Source organism: Heptranchias perlo, chromosome 22, assembly GCF_035084215.1.
Source record: "Heptranchias perlo isolate sHepPer1 chromosome 22, sHepPer1.hap1, whole genome shotgun sequence".
NCBI lineage: Eukaryota > Metazoa > Chordata > Chondrichthyes > Hexanchiformes > Hexanchidae > Heptranchias > Heptranchias perlo.
The window spans coordinates 39,231,117-39,254,605 of NC_090346.1; the positions used below are offsets into that span (position 1 = coordinate 39,231,117).

General features: G+C 40.5%; 1 protein-coding gene across 1 annotated transcript in view; it reads right to left on the reverse strand.

The window, feature by feature from the left end:
• Positions 1 to 23,489, reverse strand: part of clec16a (C-type lectin domain containing 16A) — a 261,544-nt gene that overhangs the window by 170,548 nt on the left and 67,507 nt on the right. The window contains exons 11-14 of the mRNA XM_068003337.1: positions 20,804 to 21,032; positions 3,031 to 3,157; positions 1,354 to 1,454; positions 568 to 690 (exon numbers count right to left, since the gene is read on the reverse strand). Of these exons, the coding sequence (XP_067859438.1) occupies positions 568 to 690; positions 1,354 to 1,454; positions 3,031 to 3,157; positions 20,804 to 21,032 (580 nt within the window). The remainder of the gene's footprint in view (positions 1 to 567; positions 691 to 1,353; positions 1,455 to 3,030; positions 3,158 to 20,803; positions 21,033 to 23,489) is intronic.

Consider the following 23,489-nt stretch of genomic DNA (forward strand, 5'->3'; position numbering starts at 1 on the left):
AAGACACATGATCCTGGCTTCATCTGGTTTTTAATACCCTTTCGACCTAAACACTTGTAATAGTGATCTGACAAGTCCTCCATCAGGAGGGTCTTTCTGCAAATTATTCTCTACTTACTATATTTTTTCAGGCTTCTTGTGTTAAGAGTTAGCACTATCAAAGCAATTGCCTTGTTTGACAGGATCTGTAAAAACCTTGAATCCATAGTGATCTTTCATCATTTATATTTTTTGTTTTTAATGCAGTGTCCTCAGGCACAAAGTTTTCCTGCTTTGTCCTTTAAACGTTATTAAATGATATTAAAATAGATGTGGCCACAAATATCGTGATCATAATACCATCTGTAACATTCAGCTTAGAACCAGAAATGTTTTTTAGCACAATGCTAGGATTTGCATTAATTTCAACAAATTTACTCAAAAAATTTTACATTTGTCAATTAAAATAAAGTTTCCTCCACTCTGCTGAGGATTGCAGTACTAAAGATAAAAGTTACCCTAATGCGTTTAGCTAGCCATTCTACTGAAGGCAAAAATAAGTAGTTACTTATCAGGAAATATTCTCACCAGAGTGTGTTGATTGGTTCATTATTCTAATGAGTCTTTCTGCCAGTACATGGCTGTATGAGCTCTTCTCTTCAGCTTGCTCTGGAGGAACTTGGATCTTTTCCAACAAGTCTGGGTCTACACCTGAATGAGATTAAATTACAAAAAATGATTTGAACTGTCACAGAACTTATTTATCCTTACCCAATATGGTGGGCGGTGCATTTCCGGTCGGAAGTGTGCGCAAGCATCTTGCCTGTCATTTTGGGGCCTTAACAGACCGTGCAGCACCTGAAAAATGGGTGCGATGTGGCCCAATTTAAACCCCTATATGGTCTCTGCTTGTCAATTAATTACACCTTACATTACATACAATCTCTCAAGTCTACAAGTCCAAAACTACAACCAGAATTTTGGATCTCATTCCACTCAACCAATGTGGTGAAAAACAGGCATTCTCTGCCCTTGTAATTTTAGCAGTTAGGAAAGTGACTCCACAGTGGTTTCCATCCACATGGGTCAAAGCCATCCCTGGATATCCCTTCATATTTTTCTGATTAAAAGTGGGGAATATGAAAGAAGTGGCTTTTTGCAGCAATCATGGAGAAAGCAGCCATTTGGATCAGGCAATTCATGCAGTGAACCTGTCTTGGTTGAAAGAAATTGCATGGAGGTAAGCTGCCCTATCATTGGAAATAAGTAGTAGAAGGGAGAATAACGTGTGTACAAAATTCTCAAGCACCGAAGAGATCAAGTTCTTTTTATCAACTCAAGACCAAATGTTAAAAAGACAAAACAAAAACTAACCTTTGTTGTGAGACATTGCAAAAAGAAGACATAACACGAACAGTGCATAATAATCCTCTTCAAAGCACTCCAGTGCATTATACACCATATCTAGGAAGGGTCTGTAAAGTTGAAAACGGAAAACAAATTATGCGAAGAAAAAGGTATAAATCCATTTGGTTATGCAAGTTATTGCAATGGAGAAATCTCAGTTCAGATTTCTCAACCAGTACTTTGGTACAAAGTGCATCATAATTCCAATGATCAGGAATGACAATATACCCAACATTATACAAGGACATGTTATTGTACAGTTTATTGAGCAGTTAGTTGATTAGGGAATATTGTCATGATAAAAATAAAATGCTGCTTGTAGGTTAGTGAATTTTAAAACGATATATTTAAAAACTACCATAGCAACTTTCAGTTTATTTCACATTACCACCTCCCTCTGAATAAAACCTAAAGAAAAATAAATACATTTTCTTCCCTGCAGAGAGACTCATCATGTCAGGCCAACATGGGCCAAAAGTTCAGACCACCTTAAAAGTCCTGAGAAACCATGCTACTGGTTGGGAACAAAACATAATGCTGGAAAAAACTCAGCTAGTCAGTCAACATCTGTGGCGAGAACAGACATGGCAGACTTGTGAAGTGTTTCCAGCATGTTTCAGATTTCCAACATTTGCAGTTTGTTGCTTTTTATTTCTACTGGCTGGGAGCGCAAGATATCCAAGTAGGTAGAAAACTGAAGTTTGAAAAAGTATTTTGCTAAGCATTTATTTTTTCACCATAATGGGACTTTGATCAAGAAATGTTCCCCTAAGCTCTCCTTCCCTTTCAGAATCCTCTATTATATCTACTTTATAGGTATCTTATTCAAAGAATACTTCATTCTAGTTTGATTCTGGTTCCTTCAGTAGCTTCTCACTAACATAAAAAACATTGTTTACTGGTTCTCAACAATATGAGAAATCATATTAAAATACCATTGCTATAAATACACAGCTGATAAATTAGTATATATTGGGAACTTTAGGAAAATATAGTGAGTTAAGCCTAAATTTAAGTTATAGATTAGATCCTTAAACAATTTAGATCTGCTTCAAGCAAACGGTTAACGAAGAGTCATGCAGAAAGCATCATTTAACAATTTAGATGTGATACTTTGAGTAAGTACACCAGTAGTTTAACATCAATGTATGATCAGTAATCACAGTACTGTTATCAGTTTTACAGTGATTCAGCATGCTTTAGCCAACTCAGCACTAGAAGTTTTTATTTAAAAAATTCTTCTGAGGTTCCACAACAGAACATATATCAATGAAAACTTTTCAAGCCACTTAGTTTATAAATGCTCCAATTGTACATATAAATCTGTTTTGTGGGCTGGAGAGGAGGGTAAGGGATTTTGTACCGTAGCTTTGGCTAATAGCCGTAACAGCGTCATCATATGACATTTTGAAAATGCATTTTAAGCTATCCTGAACAGTACACAAGAGTATTGAATGGAGAGGATATCAACGCAGGCAGGATTGGGCCTCTCAAAGGAAGCACAATATTTCTCTTTAAAATGTCTACATCCCAACATTTTTGACCTTTTCTCTACATTCATGGATTTTTTTGATTTTTTTCCTCCCTTTTAACATCTTATGAAAATGATTAAGCTTCACTCCACAAATACAAAATTAAGCTTACCTTCTTTTTGGATTGTCTACCCTTGCTGCTGCAGCTGTTTTCTCCTCATCAGTGGTATTTTGTTCAGTCAAGCTTAAAAGCTGGGGACCAGATATCTTGCATCTCTCCATAATAACCATCTCAATTTCTTAAAACAGGAAAAAAACGCTATTTTTTAAGACTTTATTGAGACTAATTATTTTGTGCCAAATGTTTCAGTTGCAAACAAATCATGATTTATTTGGTCCCAATACATTTTTCTAATTTTCAATATTAAGAATGAAACAGATCCACATTTTTGAACTTCAGCTTTTAATATTAAATATACAATTTGAAAATTGACAGAAATGCACTGAAAGGAACAATTGGTAACAAGAATTAAATCATTAAAAGCCAGCTTCAGTATTCATTAACATTCCTGACATTGGAAACTTTTATGAGTAAATAATCTTTATTTAAAAACTTTATTGGTTTGAAATTTAAAGTAATTCCCTGCCATTACATGACCCCAGGGAGCTTTTCAAAAGCACTGTTTCATTGTAAGTACTTATGTTACAAATTTGTGCCAATAATAGAGTTCTGTAGATAGTTTATTAAATAACCATGTATTAAAGGGTATTCTAGACAGCTGTGTATAAATTCTTTGAAGAGGCTTGGTTTTAAGAATTTTCCAATAAGGCTCATTTTGCATCACTGTGAAACAACTCCAACTTTGTTTTAAAAAACGTTCCAACCCTGACACGATCAAATCTGCTGACAAAGAGAGCACTGTTGTCATATGATGGAAGGACCTTGACCTGGCTGAGGGTGAACACCAAGTATCTGATGACTCCTCCTAACTCCCTCTGGACCACGACTTCACTACTGAACATCAAGCTGTCAATTAACAGACTGTTACTGGTTTCGTCTCTTTCTAGGATTGTCAATTCTGGTTGGATATATTCCTCGGAGTTTGATTACATGGCACTAGATCGTTGCAGTTTGCAAATGTTATTGCACTTACCTTATAATGGTTGGGTCCCCTGTAGTTCAGTGTCTTTTCTCAGTTTCTTTCTTCTTAAACTGGTACTTAAATTGGCTTCTTGCTGCTTTCAGCAACTCTGAAGACTTTTTGACTTGATCGTGAAAGTCAGCGGAAGACACACGATACTTCAGCTGCACCTGTAACTCTGCTTTCATCACTTAACTGGTTCCTTTCTTTTCTCCAAAGCCAGGTCATTAGGCTGAAAACCGCAAGCAGCATTTCCAGCGATGGGGTGGCCAGCCACAAGGAAATTCCAGCATGGTATGAATCGCTGATGGGCTGAAATCGAAGATGGGCTTGGGAGACAGCCAGAATGGTGGGGGGGTGGAAATTGAGAGTTGGGACCAAAGAGGCGCAAACCAAGGAACTTTTCTCCCAGGTCGCCAGCAGCAGCACCGAGGAGACCAATTCTGGGAGGCTTGGCAACCCCATCTCTTATGGAATTCTTCCAACCTCTACAAAAAGCCTCCAAGCATTATTGTCCCCCCACCTCATATTTTCATCTCCTTTCCCATCCTGCACAGCCTGTTTCTACTCCTTCTCAAACAGGACTAGCCTGATAGACTGATTGTTTCAGTCTACTCCTGTCCGACTGGACTAATTTCCTCTCATCTTTACATTACTCCCAACCCCATTCAGACCCTACCTACCTACTTCCAGGACTCCTCTGATGCTTCAACGATTTTAGATTCCAAGGACCCGGCTGTCTCCTTTGCACTATGGATATACAGTCCCTCTAAACCTCAATCCTTCAATAAGACAATCTCCGATCCCTCCACTTCTTTCTTTAACAGCAGCCCAACCACTGCCCATTCACTGCCACCCTCTTGAAGCCTGACTGAATTAGTTCTCACCTTGAACAACATTTCTCAACTCTTAAGAAATTAACACTTCCTCCAGATAAATATTGTTTCAGTGGGAATTCACATGGGTTCCAGCTATGCCTGTCTTTCTCTAGAACATGTGGAACACTCTGGATTTCATTCCTACTTGAGCCCGCACCCTGATCGCTTCCATTATGTTGGTGCAACTTCTTGCTTTTGCTATGACCACGAGAATTTCATTAACCTTTTCACCCATGCACCATCTCTGATCCGTTCCCTTCTTGGAGTTCTCTATCTCCATCTCCTTCCCTATCTCTGGCAAAGGACTTTCCACAGACATCTATTAGAAGGTCACCGACTCCCACAACTACCTGGATTATGCTTCTTCCCACCTACATCCTGTAAAGACCATCCTTTCTCCCAGTATCTCCACTCCGATTCATTTGCTCTTCTATAACAGAGTTTATGAAATGTCCTTTTTCTTCAGCCCAAGTTTATCCACCTTTCAACAGGACACTTGACCATGTCTTCCCCATTTCCCAGGTCCCTGCTCTTACCCCCCCGCCTCCCTTGTCCTCATCTTCCACCCCATTAGCCTCCGCATTCATCAGGTTATCTTCCACCATCTACAACATGATCCTACCACCAAGCACATATTCCTATCTGTTTTCTAATTTTGGAGGGACCATACCTCCGGGACACCTTGGTCACTCTTCCAACAGTCCTACTTCCAGCGGTCTTTCTCCACCACCTTCCTGTGTAATCGCAATGCCTGTCTAAGTATCTCCTCCTGCAGCACTGTCCAGCGTCCCAAACACTATGTGAAACGCAATTTACATCCACTTTCTCTAATCTAGTACACTGTATTCACTTTGTACTGTTCAGTTTCCTCGACATTGGAGATATCAAAAGCAGATTAAGTAGCCACTTTGCTGAACACCTCTGTTCAGTCCATAAACTTGGCGACATCATCTGCAGACTTGAGGTCAACTTCCATAACACGCACCTCTCCATCACTGCCCTCAATCCATCCACTCCCTCTGTGTTGTCACACTGCTTGACCAATATCCAGTCCTGAATGGAGGAAATTGCTGTTCAGTTAAACATTGGGAAGACTGAAGCCATCATCTTCTGCCCCTGCCACAAACTCCATACGCTCACCACTAATTTCATCCCCCTCCCCGGCCATTGTATCAGGCTGTTCCCAATCTCTGTGTCCTATTCAATCCCGAGCTGTGCTTCCAACCCCACATACGCACAAAGATCGACTACCTCCACTTCCGTAACATCACCAGCCTCCTCCCCGCAGGCTCGACCTACTCCTACTCCTATTTCTTATGTTCTTATGCCTCAGCCCATCTGCTGCTGAAACCTTAATCCATGCCTTTGTCTCCTCAAGACCCGATTATTCCAATGACTCCTACCCAGCCTCTTTCAAGTTCAGCATATTCAAAACTCTGCTGCCCGTATCCTGTCCCACACCAAGTCCCACTCACCCATCTTTGCTGACCTACATTACCTCCCTGTCCCCCAATGCCCCAAATTTAAAATTCTCATCCTTGTGTTCAAATCCCTTCATGGCCTCGCCCCTTCCTATCTCTGTAACCTTCTCCAGCCCTACAACCCTCCGCGTTCCTCCAACTTTAACCTCTTGTGTATCCTCTGCTCCCTTTGCCTCACATTGACAGCCTTACCTTCAGCTGCCTACGCCTAAGTTCTTGAATTCCCTTCCTTTACCTCTGCCCTCTGCTTCTTCATCTCCCTCTCCTCCTTTAAGAACCACCTGTTTAACCAAGCTATTTGTTACCGCTCCAAATAGCTCCTCCTTTGTCTTGCCGTCCATTTTTGTCCGATTACGCCGTTGTAAAATGCCTTGGGACATTTTACTACGTTGAAGGTGCTATTCAAGTGCAAGTTGTTGTTGTTTAGCAATACAATACCAATCAGAAAAGTACTATATTTTTAACACATCACTAACCAATCTCCCATGGTTTTGAATGTTAGAGGATACATTATTTTATAATGGGGTGTTACACCATGTAATGCGCTCTCACAACCATTGATCTGCAATGACTGAATAAGTCAAATGCTGTGATCTTTAATTGGTATTTTGGTAATTGAAATCTACAACTGCTCAGCTTTACTGATGAAAACTAAGTCAGCTTGATAATTCTAGTATTCATAAACAGGTGGCCTTTATTTTACATACATTCTTGTACCCATACATTTAATTGATATTTTTTTTTAAAAAAGCAATATGGTATGGAAGATGTACCAATTTGAAGTTTGGAACCTAGTGTTTAGCAGTACTGAGGGTGGTCATCATAGATAGAATAGCAGGGCAGAGGGCAGTCGTAGACTTTGGCGGCACTAAGGAATAGTCCTGGGAGCTGACAGCAGTGGGATGGGATACACTCCCACATGGTATCTTCCATACAATGCGGTAGTGTATCCTCTGCCTTAAAAAAAAGTAGGAGATTAAAAAAAATACATAGGAACATATATGCAGGCTATTCGTTTCTGAACATAAGAATAATCAAAGCCACTAACTTTGTTTTCACAGAAAAATGAAGTGTCACAGAATTCAATCCTCAAAATGCCAATTAAAAACCTCAGAAGACCATAGAATAAAAGCAGAATTCGACCTACTCAATCACCATAATTCAGTGGCTCTGATAATACATTGTATGATACATGGCGTAACAATCCACTGGTATAAAACAGCATATCCTCCGACTTACTATAAGCAATCCCATGGGAGATCTGCTAGTTCTATATTGTACCATAAATAGTATATAGTGTTTGAAATTACAAGGATAATTTAGAGGGCTGAAGGCAACACAGCATGTACACTCATGTAATATACACCATTAATTCCAATCTTTGAAAAAAATATATATTTTTAAAGTAACACATACTGTTACTTTAATGTGAGCACCATTAGAGATCAAGCAGAATATTAATAGAAAATGGAAGTAGTGCTGCAAGGATGTTCACAAAAAGGTACAACAGTGTGCTGGAATATCCATAAAGCACAACACAATTTCCATCACAAGTGCAAATAGAGGGTTTTTTAAAAGATGAAAAATAGTTAATGGGAAATTCTGGATAGTTAGGGTGAATTCTCCACCTAGATACCACCCCACATTCCATTTAAACAAACAAAGCAAAAACCAACAAAGGGACCTGCATACATCTAGGACAAGAGGGCATAACCTTAAAATCAGAGCCAGACCATTCAGGAGAGAAGTTAGGAAACACTTCTTCACACAAAGGGTGGTAGAGTGTAGAACTCTCTTCCACAAAAGCAGTAAGATGCTAGTTCAATTAAAACTTTTAAATCGGAGATAGATAGAATTTTGCTAGCCAAGGATATTAAGGGATTTGGGACCAAGGCGGGTGGATGGAGTCAGGAGACAGATCAGCCGTACCCTCATTGAATGGTAGAACAGGCTCAAGAGGCTGAATGGCCTACTCCTGTTCCTATGTTCCATGTAGAATGTATACACAATACAGATAGTTTATTTTCATCTATAAATAAATGAATGCTCGGCTCCTTTTTAAGATTACTAGATCACGTGAGGAAGCTCTTGGTTATGAGCAAAAATAATCTGTGATTTCAGAATCAATAGGACATCTGACCTTGAAGATGGAAAATTGTAAATTCTTGAGCTAGAATTCACAGAAGTTTTTTTTGCTAGATACAATTTTCAGAAATACAGAGCATATAAAATCTCATCAACATTTACATGAGATTTAAACTGGAAAGGATTTTAATCAACTCCAATGATCAGATTCTCTGATTTGCAAGTTTGACTGTCTTCAAAACAATGTCTTAAGTTATATAGAAAATCTCAAATAAAGTAATGACTGTTCATATTTAACTATGACGAGTAAAGTGGGGAGATGGGTGCCATATTACACAAGTAGCATTAATTTGTTCCATAGCCATGTGATTTATAGGAGAAGCTTCTTGTAACACACCCCTGAAGGCTGAATGCAGGGTTATAGCCACAATTGTTCACATAGTCAGTTACTAATCTCAGTTCTGCATCATGGAGAAGAACCTCTCCACAGGCAGGGAGCAATAATCGAAGTCTTCTGCATTGCTCTTGCTTAACTCCTAGTAGCCAGTCATACAGCGGAGACCAGGAGCAGGCTTTGTATCCAACCGCTCAACTGGGAATGGTAAGTCGTGCAGATTGGGTCTCTTTATGGAAATAACTCAGTGGTTAGCTATTTGGTCTCTTTATCTAATGATTTCTATTATAGAAACCCTATAGAATAAATGGAAATGGGTGTCTCAGAAAATACTCCCTTTAAAAACTCGCTGCCACTAATAAAATGCCCTTTGGTATGTACCGAATTGAATATTAAAACATAGCGTTGCTATACTTGTGAACCTGATAAATAACTGTAGATTAATCAACAATACCTTCAAATTCATGACCATCTTGAACCAATTGAATTGATAAATCAAGCAAAACAGAATTAAGACTTTAAAAACAAACATTTTTACCCCATTTAACGTTGACAACTGTTGTTGGAGGCAGAAATAAACTTCACAGAAGAGGCTGAAGATGAAAGTGATCCAACCGTAATTTTTTTTCCAAACCCATCATATAAATCTGGACTGAAATTCCCTCACTGTCCTTAAAATCCAGGAATCATAGCAGTGTAAATGTAATATTAGTCTTAGTGAACCACTTCAACTAAAAAATGTATTAGTACAAAAACAAAGACACAGTAAAACCTGGTTGCAAACCAAATCAAATATCGACTACAGTTAGACAATACTTTATAGATGTGTAAACCATCTCAAATATGGATCAAACACATCAGGGGTCAAAACCTTTGGCCTGGCTAGTCATCTATAAACATAAAAATGCTCTCTCGCTTTAAGCTATTGCTGCTTAGGTTTAAATACGTACAGAGAGGTTAGATGATAAAAAAATTACTTATATAAAAAAAAGAGACACTTGGGTTGTCTTGTTGTAAGTAACTTAGGCAGCCCTATGACAGAGAGGTGAAACATAAAGTGTTACTTGAATTTGTCCACTTAGCCTAATCTGGCAACAGATGAGGGAAGGAAAAGATCTTAAAAAATTGTCATTTTGGCCTGCTTTCATTAACCTATTTTCACTGGAGATTTATTGGAGGTTTTTAAAGTGATGAAAGGTTTTGAAAGGGTATATAGTGAAAACAATTTCCCCTGGTTGTGGATTCAGTCAATTTAAAATTGTCATAGAGATTGAGAAGAGGTGAGAAGAAATGTCTTTAAGCAGAGGGTTGCTACAGCATGAAATGCTTTGCCACAGTGAATAGTTGAGGCAGAGGCCATTGCATCTGTATGTATAAACATTTGAAGCAAAGGAAGATACAGGGTGATAGAAAGAGGAAGGCAGTGCGATTAGTTTTGAATTGCTCCAGCAAAGACTCAACGCAGGCCCAATGGGCCAAACTTCTATGGATCTTCCATCTTCAGTGTTAGAGAGGTACCATGTGCTATCCTCCCAGCTGGGGGAACTTGGTAAGTTTTAAGTGTAACATTATGATGAATTGAGCGCATTTTTTTTAAGGTGAAAATTAATCTATTGCTGCATGAGCAATGTATCATATGTTCAGGCACAGGAGGCAAGAGTTTATTTAAAAGTTTCTGAAACATATTATTTATCCTGCCATTAGTGTTGAGTTAAATTTATTTCTTATTTGGGCACAAATGTTTTTGTTGTTCTTGTATTTCTTAACATTTAGACTGCTGACAAATCCAGAGAAATTCCTATTTTACCAGACTGACTAGTCTTGTTTGTTTTCTGCTCACAAGCTGTGCATTCAAGAATGATTGCACATCTACAATTAAAAAAATTACAAATGTCAGATTCTGACCACCTGATGAAAATGTTCCTTCATCAATTATCACGGAAAGCTATTGGCAAAATAGTTTTTAAAAAACGGTATCAAATATATCAGGATAACTGCTCAATTTAGCCCAATATCTATTTTCTTGCCATAAAAGTTTGCTTAATAAGTTACAATAGCAATTTTGACCAAAAGTCTAATCCAGGTTTTACTCCATCAATGTAATAATCAATTTTATATTGCCATTACTTAAGTATTATTGCAGAAATGTCATTAGTGCTCAAGCAGATTATTTGAATCAATTATTAAAATGCTAATTACAGACCTGCAGTTTGCCAAATAGAATGTAATAGAACTGTATAACTACACATGACCCTTGATGCATGTACCTGCAAATATAGTGCAATCCTTATTGTAGCATGTACTCTGTACCAAATCATGTCCTGAGAAAGCATCTAAGCCTCCGTACATAATGTAAAACTAGAAATTGGCTTCATAGCTTTGTGGCCTTTCAAATCAATGACTTTATTATATCGGGTTTCCTACACTGCACGCATTCCATTTAGGACAGAATCATCCATTCTTCATTCTTTAATGATGACATTGAAGCATAGGCAAACAATACATTTATACAACACATGAAGCAACTTTGAATAAGGGGGCAATTCTTAAAGTTATATTTCAGCGTTCCATATTACCCCAGTAACTGCTGTAAAGGGCAGGGGCTGGGAGGAGAGGCCCGAGGTATCCTTGTGGGGCCCAGAGTACTGCTACTCCTCCTGGCCCACAAAGACACCATTAAAAAAGCTTACATTTCTAGTGCTGGATCAATCTGACGTCAGCTTTCCCCGGTGCATTCGGCACTCAGTGAGAGTCGCTTGACCTGGGGTCAAAATCGCACCAGGATCTGAATGACGTCATTGAACTCCGACTTTTGAATATTTATGAGGCCTTCACCTGCCTACGGCGAGGGCCTCACTCACCTCCTGAAACTGGGATTTAAAATAGCAGCCGGCGAGAGTGCCGCATCAATGGGGAGGTAAATCCTTTGCCACTATTTTAACCTCCGGCATGACCCACTCCTGTTAGGCGTGGAGGTTAAATTGGGGCTGTAGTTTTGACTTGGATTTCTACGCACTGGAGTTAGCAATCTCAGTTGTGCAATCAGTAGTGGCTGTGTGCAGAGATAAGAACTCTTCCACTGAACAGAGGGGTAAAACACAGTTAATCAGTGTGGGCCAGTCAATGGTGGAATGCAGAGATTAGCTACTATAATTATAAATAATTTTACAACACCAAGTTGGACTATAACTTGGTGTTGTAAAATTGTTTACAATTGTCAACCCCAGTCCATCACCGGCATCTCCACATCACTACTATAATTAAGTATGACTAAACCATTTGTTCTGTTACACTCTAGACTCATTTCCATTTTGTAATCTTTTTGAAAATAGACATGGTAAATATCACACCACTATCTCTGTAACCTCCTCCAGCTCTACAACCCTCCGATATCTCTGCACTCCTCCAATTCTGGCCTCTTGCGCATCCCCGATTTTAATCGCTCCACTAATGACAGCCGTGCCTTCAGTTGCCCAGGCCCTAAGCTCTGGAATTCCCCCCCCCCCCAAAACCCCTCTCTCCTCCTTTAAAACTGTCTTTAAAACCTACCTCTTTGACCAAGCTTTTGGTCACCTGTCCTAATGTCTTATATGTGGCTAGTGTCAAATTTTGTTTGATAATGCTCGAAGCACCTTAGGATGTTTTACTACGTTAGAGGCGCTATATAAATGCAAGTAGTAGTTGTTATTTATGAAAAAAGGAGAGATTTTGTTCCTTTGTTGTCCTACAACAAAGTTGAAAATGGAATAAATCGCCAGGACAACAGATGAACCTGTTCTTTTTGACTCCTGAAAAATGCACTTTGCTTATGATGCAGTGATTTTACTTCTGAAAATAAAGCAGTGGTACCACCTTTGTATCAGTTGGGGAGGGGAGCAGGGGAAGGGGAGAGGAGGAGTAAGTCATATTTCAGATTTTAGACTGGGGAGAATAGTAAGAAATAAAACAATATACATATCTTTATGTACTTGTTTCTCAGGGGCTCTACTTGTAACTCAATATTTAAGATACTTTGTTCAAAATCCCCATCAAGTTCATCAATACAACTGCAATTCACGCTTCTGTGTACAATGACTAACAGCGAAGCTTTTTCCCTGTGTACAATGGCTCATGACAGCAAAGGTTTTTGCCCCATGGATAGCAGGATACATGTTAGGTAGGTTTCACCCTACATCAGTCATGCTTCTCATCACCTTACTATGCGATAGAATTAATATCCAAATCATGGAAAATTTAAGACGAGGCAGTGCATGTCTCTGCGATGCGGTCTTCTTAGCAAAATACAGCGATCGTGGCGGGGGAAAAGAGAGGGGTCATGATCGGCAGGGAGGAGGCTAAAGGCTTTCTCAAGGGGCTGGGAGCTCCTGGTCCACATGGAGTGCCCAAAATGCACAACCTGTGGAGCCGGCAGCTCCCGCCTCCTTTTCACTGCCGGATTTCCCGACCCCTGGGAAATTGGCACAGCAGCAGTGAATTTTAAATCGGGCTCCCAATTGTACTGTGGGAGCCCAATTTAAATATTTCAATGAGGTGTCCCACCTCGCCACAGCGGACGCCCCGAAATCCGCTGCCATAGAAAAGGCGGAGAGCATGTGCACGGCCTGTTGGGGACGCATTCCCCATATTTCCCTCTCCCGTTCGTCATTTGCGCGGGGGCAATATCGAGGCCACTGTTTTTAAGTTTAGTTTTATTTAGTGAGGCTTAAGAAAGAACCTCACAATGCTCAGTGTTCGAAGCATAGGAGTTATTGAAAGATTGTGGATTCAAGTCCCACTAGAGTTGCATTTTATAAGTATATTCAAGTGTATAGGGAAAGAAAAAAAGAGTGGGATTAAATTAGGTGGCTCATGTGAAGGAAAACACTGGCACACATTTGATGCGTCAACTGGCCTGTTTCTATGTTGAAGCATTCTATGAAAAATCATAATCGCCCTATATATTTGGAATTCAATTAAAGATAAAGAAAATCAACTTCAAGTATTAGACAGAAGTTATAATTAAATGGTACAAGATCATTCCAACAAACATGCTTTCTTCACGAGATATGTTAGTTAGATTCTGTTAACACATTTCTTCTGCAGGCATGTGTGCGCTTTTGAATAGAACACTGCAGCAACTGAGGCAAGATTTTATTAGCACAGCATTAGTCTGTCCTAGCATTAGTGCACAATGTCATTGCAAAGAAAGGGGAAAAATACATCATTTTAATTAAATAAATTTAAATCCCTTTAAAGAACCACAGCAGAACATTTGTTAAACTAAAGCTCGCCCATAGCCTAAATGTACATGCCATATTTTGGCATTGATGACTTTTGTCAATTTACTGATGTTGGTGCTAAATCGTACCGCACATGCAAAACCACGACGTTAGCTGATATAGTATACAGCTTTTAAGAATCTTCTATGATAATTTCTGTAGTACTTTAAAGGTGAATTTAGCCAAAGTGTTTTAAAGAGTTTACATCACTGAAGGAGGATGTTAGTATATCAATAGATATATTAATATTATGACTGCACACTTCTTGACGTCTTCTTTCTATGTGTTGATAATGCCTGAAGTAATGCCCGGTTATATTTCTTTTAATGGGCAATGCTGTAGCGCGTGCTACAATAACCATTATACTTATCTTTCATTGCCTTTTGGTCCTCCCGCCACTGGTGACACTGTGCACAAGTCATCCAGGTCCCCCCACTATTTTCTGAACTTCAACATTTTGCTACGCCACCACCTCTCTCTACTGGAAGCCCTGAGCATCTCTCAGTATCTTTCCTTACTCCAACAAAGTTCAAGGTATTTTATTTTAAATAAACACAGAGCCATATCACACACACACACACACACACACACACACACACAATGTATTCAATCGGCGCGTTCGGCTGCTCTACCTGCCTTTCCTGCCGTGTTCAAACAACCCCTTCTGCAGACTCTGACACCTTTCTTCCGCTTCCCATGCTCTGCTCTTCAGCTCCCGTGGCATCTACACCCCCACTATCTCCACAACCTCTTTTGGCCTTTCTTACTGTCAACCCTGGCCCTACCTACCCTGCTCCCGACTGTTCCCCAACTGCCACTTTACTTTTCTCCCAGCCCAGCTTGACTATACAAGCCATTTAAATTCTTTTCCTGCTCCATTCTCTGCCTTCAAATCTACCTCCTGACGGCATTCAGACATTTCAGCCTGGTCATCGAGACAACAAAAAAAAAATGCAACAGCTGGAGAAAAGATCAGCCGGGGAAGGGGGCAGAAAGAAACAAATGGCAGGCAGAGTGAGACAAATGATCCCAAAGGCAGACAAGGGGGAAGCCATGGGACAACAGAGAAATTGGTCAAGAAAAGACAAGCAACTTAAAGATCAAAGCAGACAAAAATCTGTACAAAGCTTCAGTTACAGAGATATAGCAAGAGAGAAATAGTGCAAAGATCAACTTGCGGACAAACAAAGATCATAGACAGTGCTGATATCACAGATATGTGAAAGAGGGAGACAATGCCAGATGGCCAGAGATGGGGAGGTGAGACCTGTACAAGCCGGACGGGTTGCACCTCAACAGGGCCGGGTCGAATATCCTTGGGAGGTTTGCTAGTGCTGTTGGGGAGGATTTAAACTAGCTTGGCAGGGGGATGGGGACCCGAGTGTAGATTCAGATGGGACAGAATCAGAACTGGAGATAGAAGACAGAAAATGAGTAAGTGACTTAGGAAGGCAGAGGAAACAAAGGTTAGAAAATAAACAGCAAGGGAGTTTGGCAGTGCTTAATGGTATATACCTCAATGCAAGGAGTATAGTGAATAAGGCAGATGAGCTGAGGGCACAGATAGACACGTAGCAGTACGATGTCTTAGCTATTACAGAAACATGGCTTAAAGAGAGGCAGGAATGGCAGCTCAATGTTCCTGGCTATAGGGTTTTCAGACAAGATAGAGAAGGGGATTAAAAAAGGAGGGGGTGACAATTTTGGTTAAAGAAACAATTACAGCTGTGAGGAGGGATATGTCAGAAGGATCATCAAATGAGGCCATATGGGTTGAGCTAAGGAATAAAAAAGGGGCAGTCACACTAATGGGAGTGTACTATAGACCCCCAGTCAGGGTGAGATAGAAGAGCAAATATGTAGGTAAATTTCTGAGAAGTACAAAAACAGTAGGGCAGTAATAATAGGGGATTTCAACTACCCTAGTATTAACTGGGTCACAAACAGTGTGAAGGGTATAGAAGGCGCAAAATTCTTAAATTGCATTCAGGAGAACTTTTTTAGCCAGTACGTAGCAAGCCCAACAAAAGAGGGGGCAGTTTTGGATTTAAATTTTAGGAAATGAGGCTGGGCAGATGGAAGTAGTATCAGTGGGAGAGCATTTTGGTGGTAGTGATCATAATTCAGTTAATTCCAGCATAGTTATGGAAAAGGACAAAGACAGAACAGGAGTTAAAGTTCTTAATTGGGGAAAGGCCAATTTTACTAAGCTAAGTGATCTAGCAAAAGTGGAATGGAAACAGCTACTTGAAGGTAATTCAATGTCAAAGCAGTGTGAGGCATTCAAGGGGAAGATTCAAGGGGTGCAGAGTAAACATGTTCCCACAAAGAGAAAGGGTGGGGCTGCCAAATCTAGAGCCCCCTGGATGTCAAGGGGCATACGGGCTAAGATAAGGCAGAACAGAAAAGCTTATGTCAGACACCGAGAACTAAATACTACAGAAAGTCTAGGAGTATAAAAAATGCAGCTGTGAAATTAAAAAGGAAATTAGGAAAGCAAAGAGAGGGCATGAAAAAATATTGGCAAGTTGAATCCAAAATTGGCTCAGTGGCAGGAAGCATAGGGTAATGGTCGAAGGGTGTTTTTGTGACTGGAAGGCTGTTTCCAGTGGGGTTCCACAGGGTTCAGTATTTCGTCCCTTGCTTTTTGTGATATATATTAATGATTTAGACTTAAATGTAGGGGACATGATTAAGAAGTTTGCAGATGATACAAAAAATTGGCCATATGGTTGATAGTGAGGAGGAAAGCTGTAGACTGCAGGAAGATATCAATGGACTGGTCAGGTGGGCAGAAAAGTGGCAAATGGAATTCAATCCGGAGAAGGGGGAGGTCATGCATTTGGGAAGGCAAACAAGGCAAGGGAGTACACGATAAATGGGAGGATACTGAAACGTGTAGACGAAGTGAGGGACCTTGTAGTGCACGTATAGCAGGACAGGTAGATAAGGTGGTTAAGAAGGCATGTGGAATACTTTTCTTTACTAGCCGAGGCACAGAATATAAGAGCAGGGAGATTATGCTGGAACTGTATAAAACACTGGTTAGGCCACAGCTTGAGTTAGTGTACAGTTCTGGTCACATCACAGGAAAGATGTAATTGCACTAGAGAGGGTACAGAGAAGATTTACGAGGATGTTGCCAGGACTGGAGAATTTTAGCTATGAGGAAAGATGGGATAGGCTGGGGTTGTTCTCTTTGGAGCAGAGGAGACTGAGGGGTCATTTAATTGATGTGTACGAAATTCGGAGTGGCCTAGATAGAGTGGATAGGAAGGACCTATTTCCCTTAGCAGGGAGGTCAATAACCATGGAGCATAAATTTAAAGTGATTGGTAGAAGGATTAGAGGGGAGCTGAGGAAACATTTTTTCACCCAGAGGGTGGTAGGGGTCTGGAACTCACTGCCTGAAAAGGGTGGTAGAGGCAGAAACTCTCAACTCATTTAAAAAATACCTCGACATGCACCTGAAGTGCAGTGGCCTACAAGGCTACGGACCAAGTGCTGGAAAGTGGGATTAGGCTGGGTGGCTCATTTTTTGCCGGCACGGACACGATGGGCCAAATGGCCTCCTTCTGCGCCATAAATTTTCTATGATTCTATGCCCCTAACAGATCAGCAAGCAAACTGAATAGCTATATAGGAACATGCTTTAAAAACCTCAATCTTATCATTGTAATTAGTGCACTTGTCCTGCAGGAAAAGTATAAATGCTTGCAGTACATACTATTTTCAGTGCAAAATTGGGGGTGACGATAACAAGCAAGAAAAAAATTCCCTGGTCACTCATGCCACCAACCGCAACAGGTTGGCAAACTTACATCGAGTTACATCGGAACTACAGCACAGAAACAGGCATTCAGCCCAACTGGTCTACGCCGATGTTTATGCTCCACACAAGCCTCCTCCCTCCCTACTTCATCTAACCCTATCAGGATACCCTTTATTCCTTTCTCCCTCATGTGCTTATTTAGCTTCCCCTCAAATCCATTTATGCTATTTGCCTCAACTACTCCTTGTGGTAGCGCATTCCACATTCTTACCACTCTTTGGGTAATGAAGTTTCTCCTGAATTCCCTATTGGATTTATTAGTGACTATTTTATATTTATGACTTCTAGTTTTGGACTCCCCCCACAAGTGGAAACATTTTCTCCACATCATTATCTTTATAGAAACATAGAAGATAGGAGCTGGGGTAGGCCATTCAATATGATCATGGCTGATCCTGTATCTCAATACCATATTCCTGCTCTCTCCCCTTACCCTTGATGCCTTTTGTGTCTAGAAATCTATCTAGCTCCTTCTTAAATATTTTCAGTGACTTGGCCTCCACAGCCTTCCGTGGTAGAGATATCCACAGGTTCACCACCCTCTGAGTGAAGAAATTTCTCCTCATCTCAGTCCTAAATGTCCTACCCTGTGTATCCTGAGACTGTGACCCCTCGTTCTGGACCTCCTAGCCAGGGGAAACATCCTCCCTGCATCCAGTCTGTCCAGCCTTCTCAGAATTTTATACATTTCAATGTGATCCCCTCTCATTCTTCTAAACTCAAGTGAATAGGCCTAGTTGACCCAATCTCTCCTCATGACAGTTCTGCCATCCCAGGAATCAGTCTGGTGAACCTTCACTGCACTCCCTCTATGGCAAGTATATCCTTTCTTAGGTAAGGAGACCAAAACTGCACACAATTCTCCAGGTGTGGTCTCACCAAGGCCCCGTATAACTGCAGTAAGACATCCTTGCTCTTGTACTCAAATCCTCTTGCAATGAAGGCCAACTTACCATTTGCTTGCTGTACCTGCATGTTTGCTTTCAGTGACTGGTGTACAAGAACACCTAAGTCCCTTTGGACATCAACATTTCCCAATCTATCACCATTTAAATAATACTCTGCCTTTCTGTTTTTCCTTCTGAAATGTATAACTTCACATTTATTCACATTATGCTGCATCTGCCATCTATTTGCCCACTCACTCAACTTGTCTTTTTTTTTTATTCGTTCATGGGATGTGGACGTCGCTGGCAAGGCCGGCATTTATTGCCCATCCCTAATTGCCCTTGAGAAGGTGGTGGTGAGCCGCCTTCTTGAACCGCTGCAGTCCGTGCGGTGACGGTTCTCCCACAGTGCTGTTAGGAAGGGAGTTCCAGGATTTTGACCCAGCGACGATGAAGGAATGGCGATATATTTCCAAGTCAGGATGGTGTGTGACTTGGAGGGGAACGTGCAGATGGTGTTGTTCCCATGTGCCTGCTGCTCGTCTTTCTAGGTGGTAGAGGTCGCGGGTTTGGGAGGTGCTGTCGAAGAAGCCTTGGCGAGTTGCTGCAGTGCATCCTGTGGATGGTACACACTGCAGCCACTGTGCGCCGGTGGTGAAGGGAGTGAATGTTTAGGGTGGTGGATGGGGTGCCAATCAAGCGGGCTGCTTTGTCCTGAAGCCTTTTTGCATCCTCCTCACAACTCACGATCCGACCTAGTTTTGTGTCTTCAGCTCTCAGTTCTGGTATCATCCTTGTGAATCTTTTTTGCACCCTCTCCAATGCTTCTATATCCTTTCTATAATACAACCAGAACTGTGCACAATACTCCAAGTGCGGTCTAACCAAGGTTCTATACAAGTTTAACATAATGTCTTTGCTTTTCAATTCTATCCCTCTTGAAATGAACCCCAGTGCTTGATTTGCCTTTTTTATGGCCTTATTAACCTGTGTCACCACTCTTGGTGATTTGTGCATCTGTACTCCTAGATCCCTTTGCTCCTCTATCCCATTTAGATTATCCAAGCAGTATTTGGCCCCCATATTCTTCCTACCAAAATGCACAAACTCACACTTATCCATTTGCCAATTACACACCCATTCTACAAGTTTATTAATGTCCTCTTGCATTTGAATGCATTCTTCCTTTGTATTAACTACATCCCCCAATTTGGTGTCGTCCGCAAATTTTGAAATTGTACTTCCGATTCCCGAATCCAAATCGTTAATGTAAATTGTGAACAACATTGGTCCCAGCTCCGATCCCTATGAAACATCACTTCCACCTTTTGCCAGTCTGAGTAGCTACCCTTAACCCCTTCTCTCTGTTTTGTAGCCAACTTGCTATCCATTCTGCTACCTGTCCCCTGACTCCACATGCTCTGACCGCAGCCATGAGTCTACAATGCGGTACGTTATCGAAGGTAAGGTAACAAACTGATAAATCTCACCCAAGACAAGCTAATCTTTTGGTAATTAGGCTTCGGAAATTTTTAAACAATATTTTCCAATTTTCCAGAATTTTTTCCCTCATTTTAGATCCCCAAGGAACACCCCTTCCTCAAAAAGAGGCACGCAAGTACTAATTCTTAGCCTTATACCATTCGTGAACTACAAAAAGTGTACAGCCTGCAGAATTTCACAAACACAAATTTTCCTCTATTCTTACTTCTATATCACCTTAAAGCAGTTCAATAAGACATATCCTTGCTTCAAATAAAGTGGTCCTCCATCTGCATGTTTGGCCCTTTGAGAATGAAAACAGCGTTGCAACATGGCCTTAGACACAATACATTGATCAAAAACGAATTATCCTCCTGCAATTTTATAAACTCTTAAAATAATTTGGCTTTAAAAATTTGAATACACTTAAGCAAAGATACTGAATAATAACTGGACTGTAGGAAAGTGAGGGGAACTACCAGTCTTTTAATTAGTGCAACACTCACCTTCAGTCTCCCCACTTGTCTTGATGCCTTTTGTACTAGACTCTGTACCTTTCAGCTTTTCTGTGTCATCTTCCTTCTCTTCCATCCCTTTCTCCTCTTCATCCTCTTCGCCCACATTTTTATAGTTTGGCCTTTTCTGCAGTTTCTTTTTTCCCTTATGTCGACTAATCTCAAGAGATCTCTCCAATGTTTCTGCAGGTTTTGTAAAACATCGAATGCTTGTAGACACCTATCCAAAGTAAATTGATGTTACAATTCAGTTTGTAAAATAAAATCAAAATTGATCCTGTAAATTCTCAAATGCTACGTAAAACAACTAGTTCACAACCTACCACGTGCATTTTTAAAAAAAATATTAAGCTGCTAGCACAGCAACCAAGAAACTTTTTCCACACCATTACTGCCATCAATTGGTGTTGTGGCATAAGATGGTATTTAAATTCAAAAATACAATTAAGCCTATAAATGATTCTTGGTTATATTAGGGGATGAATGCTTAACCACTTTGTATGACGTTCCTCCGTCTGCTATTTTAACAGAGGTGACAATCTATTTAAAATAAATGGATGAGCATCTGTGTTAAAATAGAGGACAGAGGAATGTCATATGAATGCATTAAATGTTTATCCATTAGTATCACCAACAGTAAATTTTCGGCTTTATTGCTACTGGCTCTCCTTTGGAACAAGATAAAGTTTCTCATCTTGGGGAACAGTGGACAATATTCCATGTTTATTCTAAAACTGGCAAACATCTGACATATTCGCAGGATAGCAGATAAAGGATTATATCCTGCATGGGTCACAACACCACGACATGTTAGTTCTTGCATATATGATTAGCGCTGCTAGTGGTGCACTTGGTGGGCTGCACCATTTGAAAGAAAAAGTACATGTATTATATATTGAATTGTGCAATATATAATTCATTCGATAAATTAGGAAGACACAGACTAGTTATCAATAACTATAATTTGCAGCTCTTCAATGGGTATTTAGTGAATGCAATATGTAGTGCTGAAAATCAAAGACATAGATTATTTGAGGGCTATTAAAAGCATAAAAAGGCACTTAAATACTTAACTGATCACATAAAATTGCTTCTAATGTTACTCTGAAAGTTAGAGTGGTCACTAGCTTGAAAAATCTGCTTCAGTTTGAACCCTTGTTCAAAAAAGGGTGTAAGAACAAACCCAACAACTGTAGGCCAGTCAGTTTAACCTCGGAGGTGGGGAAACTTTTAGAAACAATAATCCAGGACAGAATTAGCAGTCACTTGGACAAGTGTAGATTGATTAGAGAAAGCCAGCATGGATTTGTTAAAGGCAAATCGTGTTTAACCAACTTGAGAGTTTTATGATGATGTAACAGAGAGGGCAATGCAATTGATGTGGTGTATATGGACTTTCAAAAGGCATTTGATAAAGTGCCGCATAATAGGCTGGTCATCAAGATTGAAGTCCATGGATTAAAAGGGACAGGAGCAGTATGGATACAGAATTGGCTAAATAACAGGAAACAGAGTAGTGGTGAACGGTTGTTTTTCGGATTGGAGGGAGGTGTATAGTGGTGTTCCCCAGGGGTCGGTACAGGACCACTGCTTTTCTTGATATATATTAATGACTTGGATGTACAGGGCACAGTTTCCAAATTTGTGGACGACACAAAACTTGGAAATGTAGTGAACAGTGAGGAGGATAGTGATAGACTTTAAGAGGATAGAGACAGACTGGTGGCATGAGCAGACACGGGGCAAATGAAATTTAACGCAGAAAAATGCAAGGTGATACATTTCGGTAGGAAGAATGAGGAGAGGCAACATAAACTAAAGGGCACAATTCTAAAAGGGATACAGGAACAGAGAGACCTGGGGGTATATGTACACAAATCATTGAAGGTGGCAGGCTAAGTTGATTCCGGGTATAGAAGGGGTGTCTTATGAAGAAAGATTGAACAGGTTGGGTCTATACTCATTGGAGTTTAGAAAAATGAGAGGAGATCTTATTGAAACATACAAGATTCTGAGGGGACTTGATAGGGTAGATGCTGAGAGGATGTTACCCCTCATGGGGGAATCTAAAACTAGGGGGCATAGTCTCAGAATAAGGGGTCGCCCTTTTAAGACGGACATGAGAAGGAATTTCTTCTCCCAGAGGATCGTGAATCTTTGGAATTCTTTACCCCAAAAAGCTGTGGAGGCTGAGTCATTGAATACATTCAAGGCTGAGTTAGACAAATTTTTGATCAGCAAGGGAGTCTAAGGATATGGGGAAAAGGCAGGAAAGTGGAGTTGAGGTAAAAATCAGATCAGCCATGATCTCATTGAGTGGCGGAGCAGGCTCTTGGGGCCAAACGGCCTACTTCTGCTCCTATCTCTTATAGGCAGGTTGAGAAAGTGGTTAAAAAAGCATACAGGATCCTGGGCTTTATAAATAGAGGCAGAGTACAAAAGCAAGGAAGTCATGAAGAACCTTTATGAAACACTGGTTCGGCCACAACTGGAGTACTGCGTCCAGTTCTGGGCACCGCACTTTAGGAAGAATGTGAAGGCCTTAGAGAGGGTGCAGAAAAGATTTACTAGAATTATTCCAGGGACAAGGGACTTTAGTTACGTGGTTAGACTGGAGAAGCTGGGATTGTTCTCCTTGGAACAGAGAAGGCTGAGAGGAGATTTGATAGAGGTATTC